Below are 19,164 nucleotides of genomic sequence, written 5' to 3' on the forward strand. Positions count from 1 at the left end.
GGCGCTAAAGCAACGTGACATGGCGAAGCAGCCCACTTCGAGGCTTATTGTCGGTCTACGAAGACTTCTCATCGGGGTTAGGCGAATCTACGGACTTTATTTACCTATTAAGTACGTTTTCTGTGCAGAAAGACATCACGTCGCCGTATCGTTGGCCTGATACCGCCTCGACGCGGTCCGGCTATCTCATTTTCTCTTTGAAACGGCTCTCACGTCGAATTATTTTAGATCTCCACCCCCACCTAACCTACCCGATGGCCAAGGACACGGAATAAAAGCGAACTACTATCACCGCAGAGATTTGCGACGAGAGGTCACGCCTCCTTTTGCTTGTCAAGTCCAGAAGCTGTTGGCTGAGGAGGGAGAAAAGAAACCCGAGCAGAAGTGCGGAAGTCGTCACGGATTCGAAATTCAATTTTCACAAAAATTCAATTTTAGGCAAATTGTCCCGGGCACAGCGTACAAGTGGCATTGGAAACGTCCTTGAGGTATTTCAAAAAAAACACGGTGTATAGACGTACTCGAAGGTATAGATATAATGGAATCTATTGTATCTATCCGCTAAACCGATTTGAGTCGAGTGCACGTGTCCGATCCCTTTTCTGATTGACCTCCCTCCAATTTCGCTATTCTGGTGCCGAATTGGATAGCTCTTTTAGGCAGGCGCGAACACCCCGGCAGACCGAGCAACGTAGCGACGTTCCTTAGGAGACGCTTTTCCCCTTGGCCCCGCGGCAAGCGCAAGTCAGCCTTAGTGCATTGCTTTGCTAATAACACGTACAGTTAATTAATAAATGCGTACCTTAGACCACATTGGAAGGCTGTGTAGATAGTCGACCACTTCCTCGTCGAGGAAGGGAAAACGGGCTTCCTTGCCGTGATCGGATATGCATCTAAAAAATAAAAAAGTCCTTTTTGCTATGAAAAAAGTCTGTTGGTATTTTTTTACCGGTCGTCGCGGCCCAGATTGCGAAACGATATGCGACACACGTCGTTTTCGATTTCGTTTACGAGACTTTTCCATGATCCTTGTCTAAGCGACATCGTAGATGTCGGAACGACGAGGGGAGGAATTGTCTCACTTGAATGCGTTTCGGTGACGCGAGTATCCGGCTAGTTGCTCGTCTGCTCCCATCCCAGCCAGTAGCACCTGCACAGTCTCAGTAGTATTTACTGTTTGATTAAAAATAGTAGGCAACTGTACTTTGGCTGACGATTGGTAAGGGCAGAGTCCATCTAATCGATTAAGATGCGGCAAATGAGAGAAAGACGCGTACTCGTTCGATAATACTGACCAGAACCATTGGTGCCCGTGCCTCTTGATGCAAACCACAATGCGCACCCTATGCTATCGTCTAGTACGGTGCACAGCGGGTAGACCAGTCGACGTATGCGTGTTTCTCTGCGGGTAAAAAATGCACAGTAGATATGCAGGCAATAAGAGATCACCTCATCTCTTGTAGTTCAGCTCGCGTAACGTCAATCTAAGGCGGAGACGTTATACGTTTGCCGTGGCTTCAGTTCGAAACGTTTACTTGCACGAAATTCCACTTTCGCGTAGGAAATGCGGCAGATAGTTCCTCAAAACCAGCTAGGCCTGTTTTTCTGTCTGGAACAGCGTACTGATCCGCGGGTACTTTTTGTTCAAATGCTACATTGAGTAGATCAATGGGTTCGCCTTCAGGAAAAGTTCTAAGTAGGAATCATTAGAGTGACATGATCAACTTATTTGTAAACTGACTTGTGAGCTAAGGCAGCTATGACCATCGAGTCAATACCACCAGAAAAGAGAACTCCAAGTTTGGGCTTGAGATCTTTCCCGAGAGCGATGTTTTCAGTGCGTTTTCTAACGGAGGCTTTTAAAAGAGATGCGAATTTTTCAGCATTAGTCTCGTCAAGAAACAATTCAACTGGCATTTCTCTGTTCAGACGACGTATCGGCGGTTTTAGACGTTCATTGTAGTCAATTTTTGCACTCGTAAACTGTGGAATCTTTAGTTCTCCGATGGCATCTAGTAAGAACGATTTGCAATAGGGAGGAGGAATGTCCGGTTCTTGATGCCAACAGTAGGCAACCAACGAAAGTTTTTGATCTTAAAAAATATTAACCAAAAGTTCAAAACATGCGTATCTACGCTACCTTTGATTGTTTGAGCTACACTTAGACAGTAGACACCGGATGCTGGCACCTCATTCCACTTAAGAGTAGAGAGTAATAGAACGTGCACCAACTCTGTATACTAAACGCATACATTATGTATGCTGTCAGCAACAGATGACAATCCAAATTGGAATTGAGATTCATCGTTGCTCGATACATGCCACAGTAGACTCCTTCGACCGAAGTAATCTCGACCAAACCACAGTTTTTGGACGTTCGCCTACGGAAAAGAATGATCCCTTTCCTCTAACTCAAAGTGTAACCATACTTGCCAAAATACGAATGCCCACGGACCTCTAATTTGTGCAATAGTGCTTAAAATTTCGTCGTCATTTGAACACTTATTTAAATTCTCAAAAATGATTTTCGTATCGTTTTCGTCCTTATCAACCTAGCGCGTTAACGTCACCCACACTTTAGATCAATTTTTTTGCTACGGAGCTACAGCACCGCGAATCCGTCGAAAACTTCGCCGTTCCACAGAAAAGTATTTTCGCGGTCATTCTGAATGGGTTGCGCGGTGCAATGGGCTCCTCTCAGATGCAATACGCCTGCTAGGAACTCCATGCAGCAACGGCGCGATGGAGTCAAAACGACTCGACCCTGCGAGTCGGGTCCTCGATGCTTTAGAGCCTCGTGCAAGTCGTTGGACTTATAAGGATCGTCGTTGAACCTCAACACGAGCCAATAGCAAATGCCACACATTCTGCAGTAGGAGCTACTAAAGCGCGCTTCTTGTTTTGCTATTAGCGCGCTAGACGGCGAACGAACACGACTATGGCCGAAGCTGTAGTCGATCTCGAAGGTTCTCTGCGAAACGTAATCGAGCAGAGCTCACTCAAATGGATTTTTGTTGGCGGGAAAGGAGGCGTAGGCAAGACGACATGCAGGTGAGACCATGTATCCATGCTGCTCACTGTACAAACTACGATATAGCGGGCGCTTGCTGTACATACCTTTCTCGTAGACAGTAATTAAAAAAGGCCTTTTAGTCAATAGGTGGCAGATACATTGGGTTCATTTTTGAACGTGTAATTTTAATTAATTAATTAAAAAGTGTTCTTTCCCCCCGAGTTCTTTCTTTTTTGTCGTGGCTTAGCTGCAGCTTGGCCGCTCAATTGGCGACGGTGCGCGAAAAAGTTCTCATCATTTCCACCGATCCGGCTCACAACGTCTCGGACGCGTTTCAGCAGAAATTCTCGCGCTCTCCGACGCTCGTCGACGGCTTTCAAAACCTTTATGCAATGGTAAAGAAGAGAAGAAGGGGAGAGAGCCAACGACACTAGTGTCTCTCCATCTTAGGAAATCGATTCGCAACTGGCCGACTTGTCTGAGCTTCCCGACGCTTTAGCTGATCCCGGTAGAGCCAGAAATGCTACCGTCACGCGTCTCCATCTCTTCCTTTCGCAGAAAAGAGGCCTATCATGAAAAAAGTCCTTCAAGAAGTCATAGGCACTTTTCCTGGGATCGACGAGGCTATGAGCTTTGCTGAAGTCATGCGGTGAGCGCGCGAGCGAGAGGCGTCTCTGTGGTCGGCAATTTTGTTGCTGTAGTCTCGTTCAAAGTATGGATTTCTCTGTCGTCGTTTTTGACACCGCACCTACCGGGCATACCCTTCGACTTCTCTCCTTTCCTTCAATCATTGAAAAGACCCTGGGTAAACTAATGAATTTGAAATCGAAAATCAGCGGCGCATTCGGACAGGTGCTAATATTTTTTTGATTAATCTACGTAATTATGCATGTGTGCATAGCTCGGCAGTTTTCTGGGACTCGGCGAAATGTCTAGCGACGAATTAACGAAAAAGTTTGACGAGCTGCTTCCCGTCATCAAGCAAATCAACGAACAATTTAGCGACGAAGTAGGGATACTGGCATAATGTGATATGACTTTCTTCTGTTTCTTTAGAGCCAAACGACTTTTGTGTGCGTTTGCATAGCCGAATTCTTTTCCCTATACGAAACGGAACGACTCATCCAGGAACTAGCCAAGTACAAAATCGACACGCACAACATCATCGTCAATCAGCTCATCTTTCCCTTGAAGACAAATTGTATGCAGGACATGCTCATAGATTTTGTTTGAGAAGAGGTGTTCTCTCTTTCAGCGAGCGCTCCCGGTTGCGACGTCTGCGAGGCGCGAAGACGAGTCCAAGCGAAGTACCTGGATCAGGTAAAAGATCTCCCAAAACGCTTGACTGCCTCTTGACTATCTTTACATAAAGATAGGAGACTTGTACGAAGATTTTCACGTGACGAAGTTGCCTCTGTTGACGAATGAAGTGCGCGGGCGCGATCAGGTCGTCAAATTCTCTGGCATACTCTTGACGCCGCCGAAACCGACCGACAAGCCCTCGTCACTGTAGAAGCCAACAGTAAGACAGCAGAATTGGGCCCCCGAATCCAAAGAACAGTGCTGCCCCCTTTTAACGCGTTATTCGAAAACGTAGATATTCCCAAGAACGTACAAAAGGAAGCAATATATAGAAAACGGTAACTATTCTAAGTGAATCTGCCTCCGTCAATATTGGTGATCGTTCCCGTCATGTAAGAGGCGTCGTCGCTGAAAAGAAACGAAACGACGGAACTCACTTCGTCCAATCGTCCGAGCCGTTTCATGGGCGTTCCGTTGAGCATGCTCGTCGCTTGGGACCGAATCATTTCGTCTTCGGATTCCGCCGGCGCTCGGCAACGAGCCTGACCTTTCACTTGACTGTCCCACATCTTTCCCTCGAGAATCCCCGGCGCTATGGCGCACACGCGAATCCCGTGTCGAGCGAGATCTTTCGCCGCCGATTTCGTCATGCCGACGACGGCGTGCTTCGAGCTCGCGTAGGCGACCATATTCGTCGGGCCGACGAGACCGGCGAGACTCGCCGTGTTGACGATGACGCCGCCGTTTCCGCTCGCGATCATCGCCTCGGACGCGTACTTGAGACAGAGAAAAACGCCGTGCACGTTGATTTTCATGATTTGAGCGAAGGCGTCTGACGGGTATTTGTCCGTCGGCGCGAATGGGCCTTGGATGCCGGCGTTGTTGAACAGGAAGTCGATTTTGCCAAATTTGGTCACGGTTTGGGAAATTAATTTTTTGACGTCATCTTCTTCTGTGACGTCAGCGGGGATCGTTAGAATGCGTGCTGGTGGGTTTGATTCTAGGAGGCGTTCGCGAAGGCGTCGAAGGTCGTCCGATTTCGAGGCTAAGTCGGTCAGAACGACAATGCAGCCGTCTGAGCAAAGACGTGTCGCCGTCGCTGAACCAATGTCACCTGCTGCTCCGGTAAGGAGGGCTACCTTGTCTTTTAGACCTCTTCTGCTGTCCATATAATCGGGTCTATCCGGGACGAACAGTGCCAACACACCTAGCGCGCGAGGACAGAAAATCGTGGAGAAAGCTGAAAGCCAGGGAGAAAGCGACGAACACAGGACAAACGGATGCTGAAAAGAAAACGCAAGGCTTGTCTTAGTTTATTTTTTTGTGTAATCAGTAGGGAATCCCCAGTTCTTGTCGAAATTTTTCGACGTTGCGTGGAAACTCGCTCCAATCTCCAATACCAGATCTAGCGACGTTGTTCACCGGATTCGCCGGATCCTGAATGACTCTCTGAGCTTCTCCAAACGAGTAAGTCTCGGGATCGTTGTACTTAGACCAAGAAATTCTACGGCATCATGTATGCCATCTAAAGAAATATTTCCATATTGCTCACCGCAGCGGCGGAGGTTGTCTCACAAGTCTGCAAAACTCAGACAGTACCGCAGTTCTATCAAAGTACATGTGGCCTGTGTAACACAACATAAACAAGGCTCTTGAAAAGGGAAGATTGAGAACGACATGCGAACCTGTATTTTCACTTGCTTTGATAACGAGAAGAGTGATAAGGTAGGAACTGGGCTTGTATTTTTTATAGCTCCAATATGCACGTTTCTTTGACCAATATTTCACGATTCTGATAAGATCCTTCACCTGTAAAAATAACGGGTTAGTATTTTATGATTGATATAGTATTACATGCCTCGTTTCTTTGATGAGACACAAACTCTACTTGAAGTTTAGCAGCTCCCCTTGAGTACCTACAGTACATACAGATGAGTGACGCGTTTTCTTCAAATTGATTGGGCAGTTACCATTGGTACTGCTCCTGTGTATGGTACTTGACGCAAAGTTTGTAGAGTCCTTCATATTTTTCTGGGTCTCTCGACCAGTCATATGTTGGCAGCAAGTCAACATCGTAACCTCCGCATTTGAATTGAAGAGCGAATCTTGTCCGTTCCCAGTCGCTACAGCACGGTATTGCACGACCAAGCATCGAATTCGGCATGTTTGAAATGTTGGGATACTGCTTTGCTTCGCCTCGTCTCAGCGCTGTTTTCAGCGCTTCAAGGGCACGAGGAAGCCAGTCAGCGTTGTCTTCCTTTGGTACTTCTAAATTAGACACATTTAGGCTATGGTTGAGTTCAGCGGGGAAGACTTCTGTGCCTTGGCTCATCACGACGAGATCAATGTCTGCTTCCTCGCTGGTAGTCGTACCCTGTCCTAGTGAACCGCTTTCAACCACTTCGGACACTCGAAACGGACAATGATTCTGAAAGCAAGAAAGAAATTAACAATCATCTCAAGACTAAAGAAACGGCGCATGTACGTCCACTTTCACACTTAAATGTTAAGCTCGTTGTTTAGGTTAGAGTTGGTTTGCGGATCAGTGGGTCCGGACTTACGTGCAGGTACCGAACAAGGAAGTTAACAACTCTTTGATGGTTGTCCAGCTTATGCTGGGGTGGGCGAGCAGCACTGAGCTGGGCGTCGACCATGCTGAGCAACGTGCGTTGAGACTTCTGTTGGGAAGAAAGAGAAAGGGGACTCCACCCTGACGTTTGACGTCATGCCACGTGCGGTAATTATCCCGGGAAATTAAAGTGCACGTGGTAGTCAATCTCATTAATCTCTCTCTGGTATTCTAAGATATATCATGCATTGCAAAATTCCTGCAACGAGTTTTCGAGTGCTGCTTTATCGAGACCTTTTCCTGCTCGCATTCCAGTGTAAGTGTGAGTATCTGATAACTAATTGGTCTCACCAATTATTACAATGCATGTCATCTTCTCTTCGTCCTCTTTCCAAGGAACAGTCTGGACGACTTCGAAAGTTTCCCTAACGCCTTGTACAACATTTCGAAGAAGGCAATCGCGCACAACGACAACTCCCTGCAAAGCAGACTGCTCAAGAAGAAGCAAGTCAAGTAAGGCAACTACGAACCTTTAGTCTTAGAATTTCCATTGAATCTTTTACCGCTTTCTCCCAAAGAAGAGCCTGCGAGAACAGTGTATAGAGATAGAGTACATGCCAGTAACGATTGCCTAACCTGAAGCCATTTATCAAGTGACTCCCGCTTGATATCTCTCTTTGTTTCAAATGTCACCGTCGTGATGCTAGGCTAAAAGGTTTGTATAAAAAAGTGCACTCTCTGCTTGAGCAATTTATTATACTGAGTGCCAGTGATGAGAGTGAAATGCTGAAGGCGTTTCTCTCGAATTCAATTCTCTAAAATAGTTGTGAGATTGCTCTCTAGTTACACAACTAAAAGTATACCGGTGTGGGTCGAATGCTTTTAAATCAAGAATAACAGAGACGTCGATTCTATAAGACTAAGGAGTCAAGCTAAATCAGAGTTCATATATTGCCTATCCATACTTGCATTGATGCGTAGCATGTACTGTAGCCTGTCCGTTTGTTTCTCTACGGAACGAATGGCTAACTAAAAGGCCTTCAATGTCATGTACCGTGTACCCAATGTGTCTTTCTACTCTCATGCGTTCAGCTTCGCTCACTGCATCTGTTTTGTTGAGTAGGATAAGGTCGGCTAGAGCAATCTGCCTAAACAAAATATCTAGATAGTGTGCACAATCATTAATTCGTTCAGCTTCACTTCATCAGTAGTTCACTTGTATCTTCTGTCAGTTGCTGGCGATATATGGTATACGGTTTATCTGGCGCTATAGAAGAGCAGACTCACCTTTTCATAGTGACTCAAATCCACAACAGTAACAATACCTATTATAGTAGAATACCAACTTCTTTTATTTCTAGAACACGGTTTTACCATCAATGAAAAGATCACTCTCAATAGCGTCGTCTAGCCAAAACATAGTAGCAATGGGACCTAAAGACGGAAGACTGCACTAGCAGCTCATATGAAAAAAGCGCAGCTTTACCTGGGTCAGCAAGTCCACTCGTTTCTAGCAAGATGTAATCAAATTTGCCCCTTTTCTCCATCAGGCTCTCAATAGCCAGCACCCCAGAGTCTCTATAGCAACACCATATATGGAAAAATTATATAATAAATAATTCACTTCACTGCACAGCACAGACAGCCGTTACGAAGTTCGATCCATTCTTCGTACATCTTGCCATCGACATTCACAGCTAGAGACTCCTCAATGCCTTTTCCTAATTTAAATTTAAGTGATTCGTGTATTTACTTATTATCTGGGCATGCCCAGTAAACATACCTTCTCCGAATTCGTTGAGAACGACGGCGATGCGCTTTCCGTGCTGCTCTTTCAAGACGTGCATCATGAGAGTCGTCTTTCCGGCTCCTTTGCAACCGAAAAGGTTAAAATGAGAACTCAAACTGTTTCTTTACCTAAAAATCCTGTAATGACAGTGACGGGAATCTTTTTGCTTGGATCCACGAGTGTCGGGGCCTCCTCGTCGTCATCCATGATGAAAATTGAGATCGAGGTCGAGACAAGACAAATGTTTGTTGCAGTACCGCGCGGAACTGAAGAATTCGAGCAAAAACTTGCAGGTCACGTGAATGTACAGTGCGCGCGCTGGCGTCATGACGGATCCACAGCATCCACAGAAAGAGAAGAAGAAGAGAACGCCTGATCCAGGTCTTTCAATACTCGTGTGCAGGGTCACCATGAAAGTGAACGGTTCCTGTCAGATTTCTGGCGGAAAACAAGCGATCATCCGAGCACGCGACTCAAAACGATAGCGAAATCGTATAATGCCGCCGTCGATAGCGTAGAATTCGCCCGCCTCCTCGACTCCGACGATCCGCTCAGCTCGTTTCGATCGGAATTCCATTATCCGTCGATAGCCGATCTCGATCTGAAGAGCGGTCCGGCGACGTCGTCGAAAGACGACTCCATCTACCTTTGCGGCCAATCGCTGGGACTCCAGCCGAAATCGACGCGATCGCTCGTTCTCGACGAACTGGACAAATGGGAGAAGAAGGGAGTGCGCGGTCACGCCCACGTCGCTCAACTTCCTTGGGTGACGATCGAATCGACGGTGAAGGAGGCGAGCGCGCGCCTCGTCGGCGCGCTTCCGTCCGAAGTGTGCATCATGAACACGCTGAGCGTCAATCTCCACGTCGGCATGCTCGCCTTCTATCGACCAACGTCGGAGAGATATAAGATCATGCTCGAAGCGAAAGCTTTTCCTTCTGATCACTATGCAATACAATCGCAAATTCAGGTATATCTTATGGCGTCAGATCAAATTATGACGTCAGAAATCTTAATTAATTAAGAGAGTCTATATATTAATAATTGCACCGCTCTCTCCTGTTTGATAGTCGTCCTATCGTATTGATTGGCGATTGTTCTTTTCAGGTGCACGGATATGATCCAAGCGAGTCGTTAGTGATCGTTGCCCCTCGGCCGGGCGAAGAAACGCTAAGAACGGAGGACATAGTGAAGACGATCGAAGAGCAAGGCGACGCGATTGCTCTCATCCTCTTCGGCGGCGTCCAATACTACACCGGGCAGGTACTAGACATGGCTCGCATCACGGAAGCGGGGCACAAGCGCGGCTGTCGCGTGGGCTTCGATTTGGCGCACGCCATCGGCAACGTACCCCTTCGCCTTCATGACTGGCACGTCGATTTCGCGTGCTGGTGCACGTACAAGTATCTCAACGCCGGACCGGGCGCTGTAGGCGGCTTTTTCGTGCACGACACGCACGCGCGCGACTTTAGTCTGCCTCGTATGGAGGGCTGGTGGGGTCACGATTTGGACACGCGGTTCAGGATGGACAACACGCGCGGGCTCTTGCCCGGCGCCGACGGCTTTCAGTCGTCGAATCCGCCCGTTTTGGAAACGGTTTGTCTTCTGTCAAGCTTGCGCATGTTCAATCGCACGTCGATCGAGCAATTGCGCGCCAAATCCATTCATTTGACCGGTTACTTGGAACTTCTGCTCGACATTCTGTACTCGAAGGATGATCCCAATCGATCGGGTCCCTACGTGGAGCTCATTACGCCGAGGAACGTCGACGAGAGAGGCGCGCAATTGTCGATTCGGTTCTCGGTTTCCCTGAAAAACGTTTTCGATTGGATAACCGAACGCGGCGTCGTCGTCGACCTGCGCAAGCCGGACGTCATGCGAGTCGGTCCCATGCCTTTCTACAATTCGTTTGAAGACGTGCACAAGTTCGTACGCCTTCTTGGCGAAGCCTTCTCGGCCGTCAGCTAAAAACGCCTAGTCGTTCGCGAGTTTTTCTTTTGCATACTTTTTGATTATAGGAGCTCTTATTTGAGGTCCGCTCGACCCGCTGCAAAACTGCTGCCTCTATTGTACGTGTAACTTTTTGCCTTGCGGAACATGTCAAATTCGTCGTTCATCTTCATTCCAACGCCCTAGAAAAAATTGCGTTCGTGCCCGTTGCGTTTAGAAAGTAAGTCGTCTATTTTTACCCGGAATTTGTCCAAATCGGTACGAACTTCGGCCGCTTCGACGGGATCGTATATGCCCTGTTTACTTGCTCCAAGTCCCGTTTCGCCCCAACCTAAAAAGACTCGTTTAAAATTATGATATTTTGAAGGAACGATATTTTTACCCATTTTCTTTAGCATTTGATGGCCCTTGTTGTCTTCGGATATCCTATTATCGAGACTGGCACTCTGCACAAACGGAGACCTGCCCCCCAAAACGAATAGTAGAGACACTTGTCTCTCTTCTAAACGCGTTTATGAATTTACACAAATTTCGGTGATGCGCTTCGTCTCGGAGAACGAGATCTAGAAAAGAAAACGTAGCTCTCTTTCCACATTGAAAAGAATCACTTACCTGGATCGTCGTCGCCTTGGAGACCGTGATCTCCGACGACGATGTGGCGACGGTGATCGCGAATATTCCCGCCGTCGTCTTGGCGACTCAGAATGATCTCGCCATCGTCTTGGAGATGGAGAACGCGACCTAGGCATATTATATAATACAGTACAGCGAATGAAAAAATATTTGACGTTCTTGCCTTTTCCTCCTCTCTTTCGTTCGCTTCATTTTGTAAAATTCGTCGAGACCCCCTTTTTCCCATCCGTCTCTAAACACAACAATACCATCTAGAGAAAGATATCAAAGACACACGGACTCGTCTGTCGGTTTGGTTTTGTCATAAAATGCATCAACGGAATCAATGAGATGCTGACTCGGTGGCAAGGCAGGAGGAAGACGAATATCCATGGGGTCAATTGGTTTGTAATTGGTATCACTCGGCTAAACAGGACACGCGTGGTAAAAAAGAAAATTAAACTCGCCTTTTCTATCGTACCTTGACAAGAGAGACCATAAGACCAGCTGGAAGTTCGTAGTAGGGTATGTCTGGTATAATTTGCCCGTTTTGATCATACTGAGGCGGTTGGGGATTGACTGGCGGAGGGGGCAAGGGAAATTGCGGCGGTGGAGGTGCCATGAAGGAAGCGCCTCCGCCGGCGCCGGGAAATGCCCCGGGTGGCGGCGGCGGCGGCGGCATGGGACCTTGATTAAATGAAGGAGGAGGAGGAGGAGGAGGAAGAGGAAGAGACGGCGGCGGTGCGTTGAATCCGGACGGTTCAGCGGAATAGGGGGGTGGTATTGGCTGTTCAGCGCCGAAAGCGGTGGGCGGTGGAAGAAGCGGCGGTTTAGACGACGGAGGGGGAATGATATCGGGAGCTGGGACTGGGACGGGGACTGGAGCGATATTGGGAGCAGGGGCAGGAGCCGGCCTTTGTGAGTAATCCACTAAGGCGCAATAGTTGATACTTCTCGCGCTGTCATAAATCTTGGTATACCTGGAAGGTGATAGTGCATCAAAACGTCATCGTTCTAACAAAGAGACGATTTCCAGGCCATATGTATACCTCTTGAATTCTTACCTTTTGGTGACTTGATAATCCATCACGCATTTTCTACAGACGAAACGGTTTACCTTTTCTGCTAAGTGGGTTCTCACCTGTAATATGTCCGATGAAAAGTATCCGTTTCCCTGCCAGATGTTCAGCACCTTTTATAGAAAATGTCTGTGCGTATCGGACTGATCTTTCTTTGGGTGTTTGGCTCTATTACTTTTTGAAGTTTCAATTTCTCCTGTTCAGTTGGCTGTTCTGCAACAGCCGAGCAAAATATTGGCACCACAACGCCTTCAAGAGACTGGTGCAGTTCGTCGTTTTTCTTCCTTACACTTAAATTAAAACAGCAATTAGTGCCCCACCCTTTTCTTCGACGCTCTCTCTAAATACCAATGATGAACAACGTCATTGATGACATAGACGAGGTGAAGCTTGTGACTGAATGGAACATTAGAAACGCCAGCAGCTCTGAATGAAAGAAAGACTTTGAATATTTCAAGGCAGCCGCCCCACTGTTCCTTTGCACCTGTAATAAAGATACTGTGCAACGTGATAACAATGATAATCGGACTGAGCGTAGCTGAATATCCAACTCTTGCAATTCTGAACAAGAATCTCAACGTATTACGGATGTAGTCGTCTCTGCTTAAGAGTCAAACCTGAATAGCCTCCTTCTTGCACGTCTCCATAGCAGCCACCAAGACGTGATCAAAATCGCTCATATCAGGCAGAGCCGTCGATTCTTCAGAAGCGGCTGGCTTGCTGACACCGCTAGATGCAGGCGCAGCCACATCCTCTATAAAAAAGATTCATCTAGTTTTCTCAAAGGAGCTCTACTTCCTAAAATAGATAGTTTACGTTGTATTGGTGTCCAGTTGGACTGCTGTTGCTGTTGCTGCTGCCACGGAGCTTTCTCGATTGACTCTTGCACTCTTTGCTGTCCGACCGATTGCAGCTGCTTCTGCCGCTCCTCGACTTGCCGTTGGATTTGCGCTGATTGGCCATTTTTTAGTTCATCGAATTGCGTCCGTGTTTTGTGCGTGTCAACCCCCTTTTTTACCGGCTTTTTCCTTTCCTAGTTTCCACTTGTAATAGAGGTGGTGCTCGCCGCCGAAGAGGAAGGAGAATTTCGGGTTGCCTCGCTGTTTTTTCATCGTCATCTTCTCGAATTCGGGTCCATTTCGCGCGACGAAGTTCGCCAGCTTGTCGATCACGTTCTGAAGGGATTTCTCTAACGGACAGAACGGTAAGAATCGCACGAACGCTTTTTACTCGCAGCACCTTGAGGTGGATGAGGAATAGCAGCCATTTTGGCTTTCGCAGTTAACGCGCGTCAAATGGACATTCATCCGTTTCTCGAGGTTGGCGATTCTCCCCGTCGCGGCGTATGGTACGTATTGAGCTGCACGGGAGACGCTCCATCGGGAAGAGTGGGCCACTCGTGCACAACGGACGCAAAACGAGAGTTCGCCTACGTGATCGGCGGCGCGACGCCTCAAGGCGCATTCGATGACGTGCACAGGCTGAATATAGGTACGAACTACTATAACTCCTACTCATTCTGCTTCTAAAGCGCCTCTAGATACCCTACGCTGGGAACGCTTGTCGGTATCTGGAACGTTCGTCCCTCGATACGAACACGCCGCCTTTTTGCCGTGCGACAAATCGAATTCTATTTACACGTTCGGCGGGGCCGAGAAGTCGGGGAATCTGAATTCGATTCAAGTCTTTGATACCGGTACCTTAATTAATTAATAAAAATCAAGACTAGCTTGATTTAATTAATTAATTAATTAATTAAGAATCGCGAAGTTGGACTGATCTTCCTGTTAGCGGCGTTGTACCGGAAGCGCGAACTCATCACACTTCCGGTGGCATAGAAAATGCGTTGATTATCTATTCAGGCGGTTCTAGTGGCTCCGAGCCGGTCTCTGACCAACTTCTGCACATTCTTGACATAGGCAATATTGAGACGTTTTTCATCGCCCGGTGGTGACGGGCATTTTTGTATAGATAAAGTGGCATGGAAACAGCCGCCAACGTCCGGAACGGCTCCATCGCCACGACACGGCCACATTCTCATAGGCGTAAATCGTCGTGTCTACGTGCACGGGGGCATGGCTGGAAAAGAACTTCATGACGATTTGCACGCAATCAGTCTCGGTAAGCAATAGTCACACTGTATTTTCATTATTGTTATCATAGGTTCTTGGTTGCAGATGATTTCGTTTGGACTAGGCCTGAAACGACGGGAACGTCTCCTTCGGCACGCGCCGCTCATTCCGCTGTTGCCGTTCAGGAAACCATATTCATTTTCGGAGGAATGGATTCCACGGGTCCTCTCAATGATCTCTATTCGTTGAACACGACGACGTTACACTGGTCGCTTATTGAGACGACGGGCGGCCCTCCTCCGGCGCCTAGACTCGATCACACTCTCTGCGCTGTTAGTTTGCCCGTATTTGCTGCTGCTAAGGAAGGCGAGGAAAAGGCGAACGCCGTCGAAGGTCGTCACATGGTTCTGATGGTATTCGGAGGAATGGACACGCAGGGAATGATGTTTGACGACTGCCTGGCCTTTTCAATCGAAACATAGGGTATACTGATAATAATGATTCTACATTTTATTTCTGCTATGCTCTCTAGGTTGTTATTTTACTCAGATTAGAATATCCGGCGCCTACGCACGACATGATGTATCGTTTTCCCAATTCTAAAGTCTCCTCGTCTTCGTCGTCATTGTCTTGAGCCCGGATAGGTTCAATTCGAAACACCACGCCATAAAAATCGCGCAGATGTCGCAAAAAGGCCACACTAAAATGTTCCTCCTATTCAATTGAAAAAACCGCAAAGAGACGGGCGTCTTACGTGTACGACGTCAGCTCGCCGCTCTGGATTTTAGACAAGTCCTTTTGCCCGAGAGCCATGAGCAGAAAAGCGAGGCTTTGATTTCGCGAATCGACGCAGCCACCCTTGGGGCGTAAGGTTTCACAACTAGAAGGCTAGCATTATCAGTATTGACATATACCTTCCATATTTCTTCAAGTAACATCTTAGCCGTCTGCTCACCCAAGTCCTCGGGCAAAGTCAACTCACCCGAGTCGGTTCTTTCTGCAGACATTGATTCAACAGCCAGTACAACACCGGTAGTCGATTCGGCGACAAGCGATAGACCAAACCCCGGTGACCTTACGAAAACATACGCTCTAATACATAGCCCTATTTCTCTACGTCTGCACGTCTCACTTTCCAGCCTCATCCCCCTTGAAATGATCCGTGTATATGTATACGTCAGGTAGAAGTTTGTTCAGAATGCCACGGGCTGCATCTACAACTCTATTTGCAATTGCAGGAGCCATCCTCATAGTAAATCTAGTAGCGAACAGCTTTGTTTGAAAAAAAAAGAGAGGACACCATGCGGCTGACAGTCTTACGCTGTGCCGCGAATGCGCTTGATTTTTCCCGGATCAATGAATTGAATTGGTCTCACTTGTCGAACAATTGGACAAGTGAAGAGAACGTCACCGCCTCCCGCAGGAAGAGCTCCCCGTCTTCGAACCTAAAGGCCGTTAGTACCACATACTACTGTATCGCCAAGGGCACCACACTTTAATTTGTAAATTTTCTTCAGTAATGAATCGTTTAAGAAGAGGCAGACTAGTCGCTTTCACTATGTCGACCTTATTCAAGATTTCGTCAAAAATTGAGAATACAGTGACGTCATATTTTTACCGACGGATCGTCGCGACTATTTGTAATGCCGCGTAGGGTGAGCTGAAAAGGATGCTTTGCAAAGGGCGCAAGAGCAATTATTCCTTCAAGGTAGTAGCCTATGCCTCTTTGATTGCTACACTCGTGTTCGACGCGTCCGCCCGATATCATTCCTGGTATAAAAATTAATGTCGTGCCTAGCAACGAGATGATTCGATTAGTCTGATAATAAAAAGTCGATAAAAATTGCCTGTCTCGTTTATTTCAATAGTCGATCCGTTCGTCAATCTGTCCAAAAGTCGTATGTAGCTGGCTTCGTACTCTATTGCGAAGAAGAAAGTGATCTCAGAACCAGTGCACGTGCATGGATTCCTCGCCTCTAAGGCCAGGATCGTCTTCATCTGATCTGATGTCCGTGATCTTCACCGGCTTGCTGCTAAGAACGCCCAATGACAGACGCTGGCGCAGGTAATTGCTTCCTCTATAGTGTAGGAACGTTGCAGTAGCCATGCTCCTACGAAAAAGACGTCACGGCCTACCGCGCGTTAAATACGGCGAGACTAACTTTAAGCTTCGCTTCAAATTTCTTCGTTCGCGCTCGGGCCGTGCGCGAATTCGACGAAAAATGGTGTTACCGCGCGCTAAAAGAACATGTGACTCGAGGTTTTAGGCTCGTTCTTGAGAATAACGTTATTACCTGGTCAAAAATGTTTTCCGTGGCTCTTTAGACTTATTTGGGAGAAGAATTCCTTCGTTTTAGAAAAGTTAGAAAAGCGAGCACACGCAACGCTCACGCGACTTCACACTCGCGAGTTCACGTGCAGCAGTTTGGCCTACTGTACCATTTCACACTTCCTTATATGGTCTGATTACTTTGTTGGACGTGGCACGCGTCAACGTCTGTCGGTGCGGACCACGTACGGACGAAAGCAGGGCGTTCTCTACGCCCACGGCTCGCGATTTTGATTCGAATGCATTGCGACGCGCAATCGCGAGGCGGCGAGCGCGCGAGCACGCGAGTTCGCTGATTAGTTTTCACACGTCAAATGTTCGCACGATCTAATTTCCGCTGAATTGTGATAAGCGCGTCTGCGATCTCGTCTGGGCCCGAGAACCGACGAAACACAGTCTCGCGGCTCGAGAATCGACGATACCGAACTCTCTATCGACGAACGGTGTTTGATTGCAGCGGATGCAGACCGAGGAGATGACGAATTTGCCATCACGTGAGTGGTTCACACTCCGGAAGATGCTGTCCACGCGAATTCGCACCATCTCGGATTCGCTCATAAACATCGACCTCTCAATCTGTGCGTCATTCTCGGCTGAAGCGCAGAACGGGACGGACGGTCTGGTCCGCTCCCTCGCAGAGGCGCCACGCAGCTTTTTCCTTCGCGGGGCAGCCGAGAAGAGGCTTACCGCCGCGAGGCGGGCCTCCGAAGCCCACGATCGAGGAAAGGGACAGCGGAGCCGACCGGTAAGTGAAGCTACATTACGCGATTTCGTAACTAACCAAGCTAATTGTGCGCTTTCTCTCTTGCAGCGAGTCCCATATGCAGTCCTTCGCGAAGGACTGCGCCCCGGCGAAGGAGGAAAAGAACGGCGCCGCGTGGCACGCGCGTCGGTAAGTCGATCGCGTAGCGTCGCGTTTAGATCCAATCAACGAATCGTGCTTTTTTTGTGCGTATATAGGTCGTAGCGCTGTGCGGACGATCGACGCGCGACGGACGGACACCGCATCACTCGTCGCTCGTCGTTCGTAAGTAGATACATCGCGACCGAAGGTGTCAAATCTAATTATTATTCTCTTGTTTCCGACAGCTGTCAAAGACTGGGCCAACGGCCGAAGCGGAAGTGGACGAAGTCGATGGAGACGAAGAGGTAGCAAGGGAAGACTCATCGCTTCAGGTTCTTCTTCGTAGCTACGGGCCCCTGTGGTGTAGGCGTACACATAAGGGCGGGGTTCTCTGTCACGACGCATATCTAAGCGAATTGCACGTTGCCGCTGTCGGAGGGCCCGAGTCGTAGCGCACAGGGGGCGGGAGGGCGCTCGTTTGCCTGACGGCGGCGGTTAACAGCATGATGCTTAATCCTTCACACTCTTACCACATGTACGCCTATATATTTGACCCCGCACGCATGTACGCCTCCGTGAAATAGTTTGTAGATTTTTCATACTAATATTAATATCAAGAATCAAAATTAAATACAGCTAATCAATAATCAAAATCAAACAATTATGTGCGTGGCAGAGAACGTAGCGGGGGACTGCATTATTGATCTGCGCCGGCGCGCAGCTTACCTTTGCGTATGCATAACCCCGATAGTCATGCACGGGTCCACGCATCCCTTGCATTAAGGTTTAGGGCGGCTGTCAGTAGGTAGGGCGGTTCCCAATTTGCTCTAAGGTGAGAGAGCAGGAGATAGGTTATAGTGTAGTTAGGCCTGACCCCAACATACTGTAGCTGGCAGCCGCCACCCACATTAGACCATTTTCTCAATGGATTTTTGAGGTAATCTAGGTTGATTAGAATATAGGATAAATTTCTAGGTCAATGGATTTAATTTTTTAAACCACGTAGCTAATTCGTAATTTAGATCAATGGATTTACGAGGTACTCTAGGTTTTAATTTTTTAAACCACGTAGCTAATCCATAATTTAGATCAATGGATTTACGAGGTACTCTAGGTTTTAATTTTTTAAACCACGTAGCTAATCCAAAATTTAGATCAATGGATTTACGAGGTACTCTAAATTTTAAATTTTTTAAACCACGTAGATAATCCGTCTTTTAGGTTTAAATTACGTACAGTACCTAATCCGAATTTTAGGGTAAAATTGTACCTAATCCGTCTTTTAGGTTTTAATTAAACCACGTGACTAACTCGTGTTTTAGAAAAGTAATGTTCTAGGTAGACGTAATTGCACTAGGTCCATTTCCAGTATATTTAGGTCAATGGATTTACGAGGTACTCTAGGTTTTAATTGTGTAAACCACGTGACTAACCCGTGCTTTAGAAAAGTAATGTACTAGGTTTTATATTAGGGAGCGTAATATACTAGGTCCATTTCCAGTATTTAGGTCAATGGATTTACGAGGTACTCTAGGTTTTAATTTTTTAATTAAACCACGTGTTTAACCCGTCTTTTAGAGAAGTAGTCTGGCTTGTGTCATATTT

General features: G+C 47.4%; 10 protein-coding genes and 1 long non-coding RNA gene across 13 annotated transcripts; 5 read left to right on the forward strand and 6 right to left on the reverse strand.

The window, feature by feature from the left end:
* The first annotated feature begins 5 nt into the window (after positions 1-5).
* Positions 6-570, forward strand: LOC136190345 (NADH dehydrogenase [ubiquinone] 1 alpha subcomplex subunit 7-like). Its single transcript, XM_065978476.1, has 4 exons — positions 6-76; positions 129-175; positions 229-384; positions 439-570. The coding sequence occupies exons 1-4, from the start codon at positions 20-22 to the stop codon at positions 485-487; spliced, it is 309 nt and encodes a 102-aa protein (XP_065834548.1). The 5' UTR covers positions 6-19; the 3' UTR covers positions 488-570.
* LOC136190334 (asparagine synthetase domain-containing protein 1-like) lies at positions 402-2,878 on the reverse strand. Its single transcript, XM_065978463.1, has 13 exons — positions 2,612-2,878; positions 2,430-2,552; positions 2,253-2,381; positions 2,141-2,198; positions 1,742-2,093; positions 1,536-1,692; positions 1,450-1,484; positions 1,296-1,402; positions 1,205-1,236; positions 1,083-1,150; positions 950-1,033; positions 803-893; positions 402-750 (listed from the first exon to the last, which is right to left on the reverse strand). The coding sequence occupies exons 1-13, from the start codon at positions 2,864-2,866 to the stop codon at positions 562-564; spliced, it is 1,680 nt and encodes a 559-aa protein (XP_065834535.1). The 5' UTR covers positions 2,867-2,878; the 3' UTR covers positions 402-561.
* On the forward strand, positions 2,713-4,666 carry LOC136190339 (ATPase ASNA1 homolog). The gene is made up of 10 exons (XM_065978467.1): positions 2,713-2,872; positions 2,920-3,051; positions 3,261-3,408; positions 3,464-3,521; positions 3,572-3,662; positions 3,715-3,865; positions 3,915-4,022; positions 4,070-4,214; positions 4,269-4,333; positions 4,386-4,666. Exons 1-10 carry the CDS (start codon positions 2,856-2,858, stop codon positions 4,524-4,526), a joined length of 1,056 nt encoding a protein of 351 aa, XP_065834539.1. The 5' UTR covers positions 2,713-2,855; the 3' UTR covers positions 4,527-4,666.
* LOC136190343 (levodione reductase-like) lies at positions 4,561-5,545 on the reverse strand. The gene has a single exon (XM_065978474.1). It carries the CDS (start codon positions 5,482-5,484, stop codon positions 4,663-4,665), a length of 822 nt encoding a protein of 273 aa, XP_065834546.1. The 5' UTR covers positions 5,485-5,545; the 3' UTR covers positions 4,561-4,662.
* Positions 5,546-5,618: 73 nt separating this feature from the next.
* On the reverse strand, positions 5,619-7,037 carry LOC136190342 (2'-5'-oligoadenylate synthase 1A-like). Of its 2 annotated transcripts, XM_065978473.1 has the most exons (7): positions 6,877-7,037; positions 6,638-6,743; positions 6,286-6,583; positions 6,174-6,231; positions 6,001-6,124; positions 5,868-5,940; positions 5,619-5,819 (listed from the first exon to the last, which is right to left on the reverse strand). In XM_065978473.1, the coding sequence occupies exons 1-7, from the start codon at positions 6,967-6,969 to the stop codon at positions 5,645-5,647; spliced, it is 927 nt and encodes a 308-aa protein (XP_065834545.1). In that variant the 5' UTR covers positions 6,970-7,037; the 3' UTR covers positions 5,619-5,644. The 2 variants fall into 2 exon arrangements, with proteins under 2 accessions (XP_065834545.1, XP_065834544.1); XM_065978472.1 differs by having other exon boundaries at positions 5,868-6,124.
* A 32-nt stretch (positions 7,038-7,069) lies between these two features.
* On the reverse strand, positions 7,070-8,983 carry LOC136190341 (zinc-regulated GTPase metalloprotein activator 1A-like). The gene is made up of 15 exons (XM_065978471.1): positions 8,802-8,983; positions 8,668-8,754; positions 8,509-8,605; positions 8,371-8,462; positions 8,259-8,318; positions 8,172-8,209; positions 8,085-8,119; positions 7,946-8,032; positions 7,850-7,894; positions 7,748-7,795; positions 7,645-7,699; positions 7,521-7,592; positions 7,415-7,468; positions 7,236-7,362; positions 7,070-7,184 (listed from the first exon to the last, which is right to left on the reverse strand). Exons 1-15 carry the CDS (start codon positions 8,878-8,880, stop codon positions 7,126-7,128), a joined length of 1,035 nt encoding a protein of 344 aa, XP_065834543.1. The 5' UTR covers positions 8,881-8,983; the 3' UTR covers positions 7,070-7,125.
* Positions 8,964-10,789, forward strand: LOC136190335 (kynureninase-like). Its single transcript, XM_065978464.1, has 3 exons — positions 8,964-9,054; positions 9,108-9,643; positions 9,781-10,789. Exons 1-3 carry the CDS (start codon positions 8,976-8,978, stop codon positions 10,639-10,641), a joined length of 1,476 nt encoding a protein of 491 aa, XP_065834536.1. The 5' UTR covers positions 8,964-8,975; the 3' UTR covers positions 10,642-10,789.
* On the reverse strand, positions 10,663-13,643 carry LOC136190333 (calcium homeostasis endoplasmic reticulum protein-like). Its single transcript, XM_065978462.1, has 18 exons — positions 13,554-13,643; positions 13,333-13,503; positions 13,131-13,265; positions 12,932-13,068; positions 12,799-12,875; positions 12,663-12,740; positions 12,490-12,604; positions 12,377-12,427; positions 12,300-12,332; positions 12,216-12,249; positions 11,717-12,165; positions 11,537-11,661; positions 11,420-11,488; positions 11,236-11,364; positions 11,148-11,186; positions 11,006-11,085; positions 10,863-10,954; positions 10,663-10,805 (listed from the first exon to the last, which is right to left on the reverse strand). Exons 1-18 carry the CDS (start codon positions 13,579-13,581, stop codon positions 10,698-10,700), a joined length of 1,950 nt encoding a protein of 649 aa, XP_065834534.1. The 5' UTR covers positions 13,582-13,643; the 3' UTR covers positions 10,663-10,697.
* On the forward strand, positions 13,606-15,924 carry LOC136190340 (rab9 effector protein with kelch motifs-like). Of its 2 annotated transcripts, XM_065978469.1 has the most exons (6): positions 13,606-13,805; positions 13,855-14,010; positions 14,075-14,233; positions 14,286-14,435; positions 14,492-14,869; positions 14,919-15,924. In XM_065978469.1, the coding sequence occupies exons 1-5, from the start codon at positions 13,610-13,612 to the stop codon at positions 14,866-14,868; spliced, it is 1,038 nt and encodes a 345-aa protein (XP_065834541.1). In that variant the 5' UTR covers positions 13,606-13,609; the 3' UTR covers position 14,869; positions 14,919-15,924. The 2 variants fall into 2 exon arrangements, with proteins under 2 accessions (XP_065834541.1, XP_065834540.1); XM_065978468.1 differs by having other exon boundaries at positions 14,492-15,924.
* Positions 14,854-16,610, reverse strand: LOC136190336 (RNA 3'-terminal phosphate cyclase-like protein). Its single transcript, XM_065978465.1, has 10 exons — positions 16,549-16,610; positions 16,361-16,497; positions 16,234-16,305; positions 16,005-16,180; positions 15,881-15,952; positions 15,707-15,831; positions 15,519-15,644; positions 15,301-15,460; positions 15,141-15,244; positions 14,854-15,086 (listed from the first exon to the last, which is right to left on the reverse strand). The coding sequence occupies exons 2-10, from the start codon at positions 16,491-16,493 to the stop codon at positions 14,915-14,917; spliced, it is 1,140 nt and encodes a 379-aa protein (XP_065834537.1). The 5' UTR covers positions 16,494-16,497; positions 16,549-16,610; the 3' UTR covers positions 14,854-14,914.
* Positions 16,611-16,988: 378 nt separating this feature from the next.
* LOC136190346 (uncharacterized) lies at positions 16,989-18,965 on the forward strand. The gene is made up of 5 exons (XR_010670539.1): positions 16,989-17,460; positions 17,527-17,607; positions 17,676-17,742; positions 17,805-18,534; positions 18,938-18,965. It is a non-coding gene; the product is annotated as an uncharacterized lncRNA (long non-coding RNA).
* The last annotated feature ends 199 nt before the right edge of the window (positions 18,966-19,164 follow it).

Source organism: Oscarella lobularis, chromosome 8 (assembly GCF_947507565.1).
Source record: "Oscarella lobularis chromosome 8, ooOscLobu1.1, whole genome shotgun sequence".
Taxonomy (NCBI): domain Eukaryota; kingdom Metazoa; phylum Porifera; class Homoscleromorpha; order Homosclerophorida; family Oscarellidae; genus Oscarella; species Oscarella lobularis.

Coding starts and splice junctions, on each gene's coding strand:
- LOC136190339 (XM_065978467.1), top strand. Junction 3,409..3,463: donor TTCAAAACCTTTATGCAATG/GTAAAGAAGAGA, acceptor TCTCCATCTTAG/GAAATCGATTCGCAACTGGC. Junction 3,663..3,714: donor AGCTTTGCTGAAGTCATGCG/GTGAGCGCGCGA, acceptor TTGTTGCTGTAG/TCTCGTTCAAAGTATGGATT.
- LOC136190336 (XM_065978465.1), bottom strand. CDS start 16,493: ATGGCTACTGCAACGTTCCTACACTATAGAGGAAGCAATTACCTGCGC. Junction 16,306..16,360: donor AGACGATCCTGGCCTTAGAG/GCGAGGAATCCA, acceptor TCTTCGCAATAG/AGTACGAAGCCAGCTACATA. Junction 15,645..15,706: donor AAGCGCATTCGCGGCACAGC/GTAAGACTGTCA, acceptor GTTCGCTACTAG/ATTTACTATGAGGATGGCTC.
- LOC136190341 (XM_065978471.1), bottom strand. CDS start 8,880: ATGGATGACGACGAGGAGGCCCCGACACTCGTGGATCCAAGCAAAAAG. Junction 7,700..7,747: donor AAAGCATTCGACCCACACCG/GTATACTTTTAG, acceptor CAACTATTTTAG/AGAATTGAATTCGAGAGAAA. Junction 7,185..7,235: donor GACATGCATTGTAATAATTG/GTGAGACCAATT, acceptor GAATGCGAGCAG/GAAAAGGTCTCGATAAAGCA.
- LOC136190345 (XM_065978476.1), top strand. CDS start 20: ATGGCGAAGCAGCCCACTTCGAGGCTTATTGTCGGTCTACGAAGACTT. Junction 77..128: donor TACGAAGACTTCTCATCGGG/GTTAGGCGAATC, acceptor TTTTCTGTGCAG/AAAGACATCACGTCGCCGTA. Junction 176..228: donor CCTGATACCGCCTCGACGCG/GTCCGGCTATCT, acceptor GAATTATTTTAG/ATCTCCACCCCCACCTAACC.
- LOC136190333 (XM_065978462.1), bottom strand. CDS start 13,581: ATGGCTGCTATTCCTCATCCACCTCAAG. Junction 13,504..13,553: donor TATTCCTCATCCACCTCAAG/GTGCTGCGAGTA, acceptor TCTGTCCGTTAG/AGAAATCCCTTCAGAACGTG. Junction 12,741..12,798: donor GCACAGTATCTTTATTACAG/GTGCAAAGGAAC, acceptor TCTTTCATTCAG/AGCTGCTGGCGTTTCTAATG.
- LOC136190334 (XM_065978463.1), bottom strand. CDS start 2,866: ATGTGTGGCATTTGCTATTGGCTCGTGTTGAGGTTCAACGACGATCCT. Junction 2,094..2,140: donor TGTAGCTCAAACAATCAAAG/GTAGCGTAGATA, acceptor ATATTTTTTAAG/ATCAAAAACTTTCGTTGGTT. Junction 1,034..1,082: donor CGTCACCGAAACGCATTCAA/GTGAGACAATTC, acceptor GATGTCGCTTAG/ACAAGGATCATGGAAAAGTC.
- LOC136190342 (XM_065978472.1), bottom strand. CDS start 6,969: ATGGTCGACGCCCAGCTCAGTGCTGCTCGCCCACCCCAGCATAAGCTG. Junction 6,744..6,876: donor TCCTTGTTCGGTACCTGCAC/GTAAGTCCGGAC, acceptor TCTTGCTTTCAG/AATCATTGTCCGTTTCGAGT. Junction 5,820..5,867: donor AGACAACCTCCGCCGCTGCG/GTGAGCAATATG, acceptor ATGATGCCGTAG/AATTTCTTGGTCTAAGTACA.
- LOC136190335 (XM_065978464.1), top strand. CDS start 8,976: ATGTACAGTGCGCGCGCTGGCGTCATGACGGATCCACAGCATCCACAG. Junction 9,055..9,107: donor GAAGAGAACGCCTGATCCAG/GTCTTTCAATAC, acceptor GGTTCCTGTCAG/ATTTCTGGCGGAAAACAAGC. Junction 9,644..9,780: donor CAATACAATCGCAAATTCAG/GTATATCTTATG, acceptor TGTTCTTTTCAG/GTGCACGGATATGATCCAAG.
- LOC136190340 (XM_065978468.1), top strand. CDS start 13,610: ATGGACATTCATCCGTTTCTCGAGGTTGGCGATTCTCCCCGTCGCGGC. Junction 13,806..13,854: donor CGTGCACAGGCTGAATATAG/GTACGAACTACT, acceptor AAGCGCCTCTAG/ATACCCTACGCTGGGAACGC. Junction 14,436..14,491: donor TTTGCACGCAATCAGTCTCG/GTAAGCAATAGT, acceptor TCTTGGTTGCAG/ATGATTTCGTTTGGACTAGG.
- LOC136190343 (XM_065978474.1), bottom strand. CDS start 5,484: ATGGACAGCAGAAGAGGTCTAAAAGACAAGGTAGCCCTCCTTACCGGA.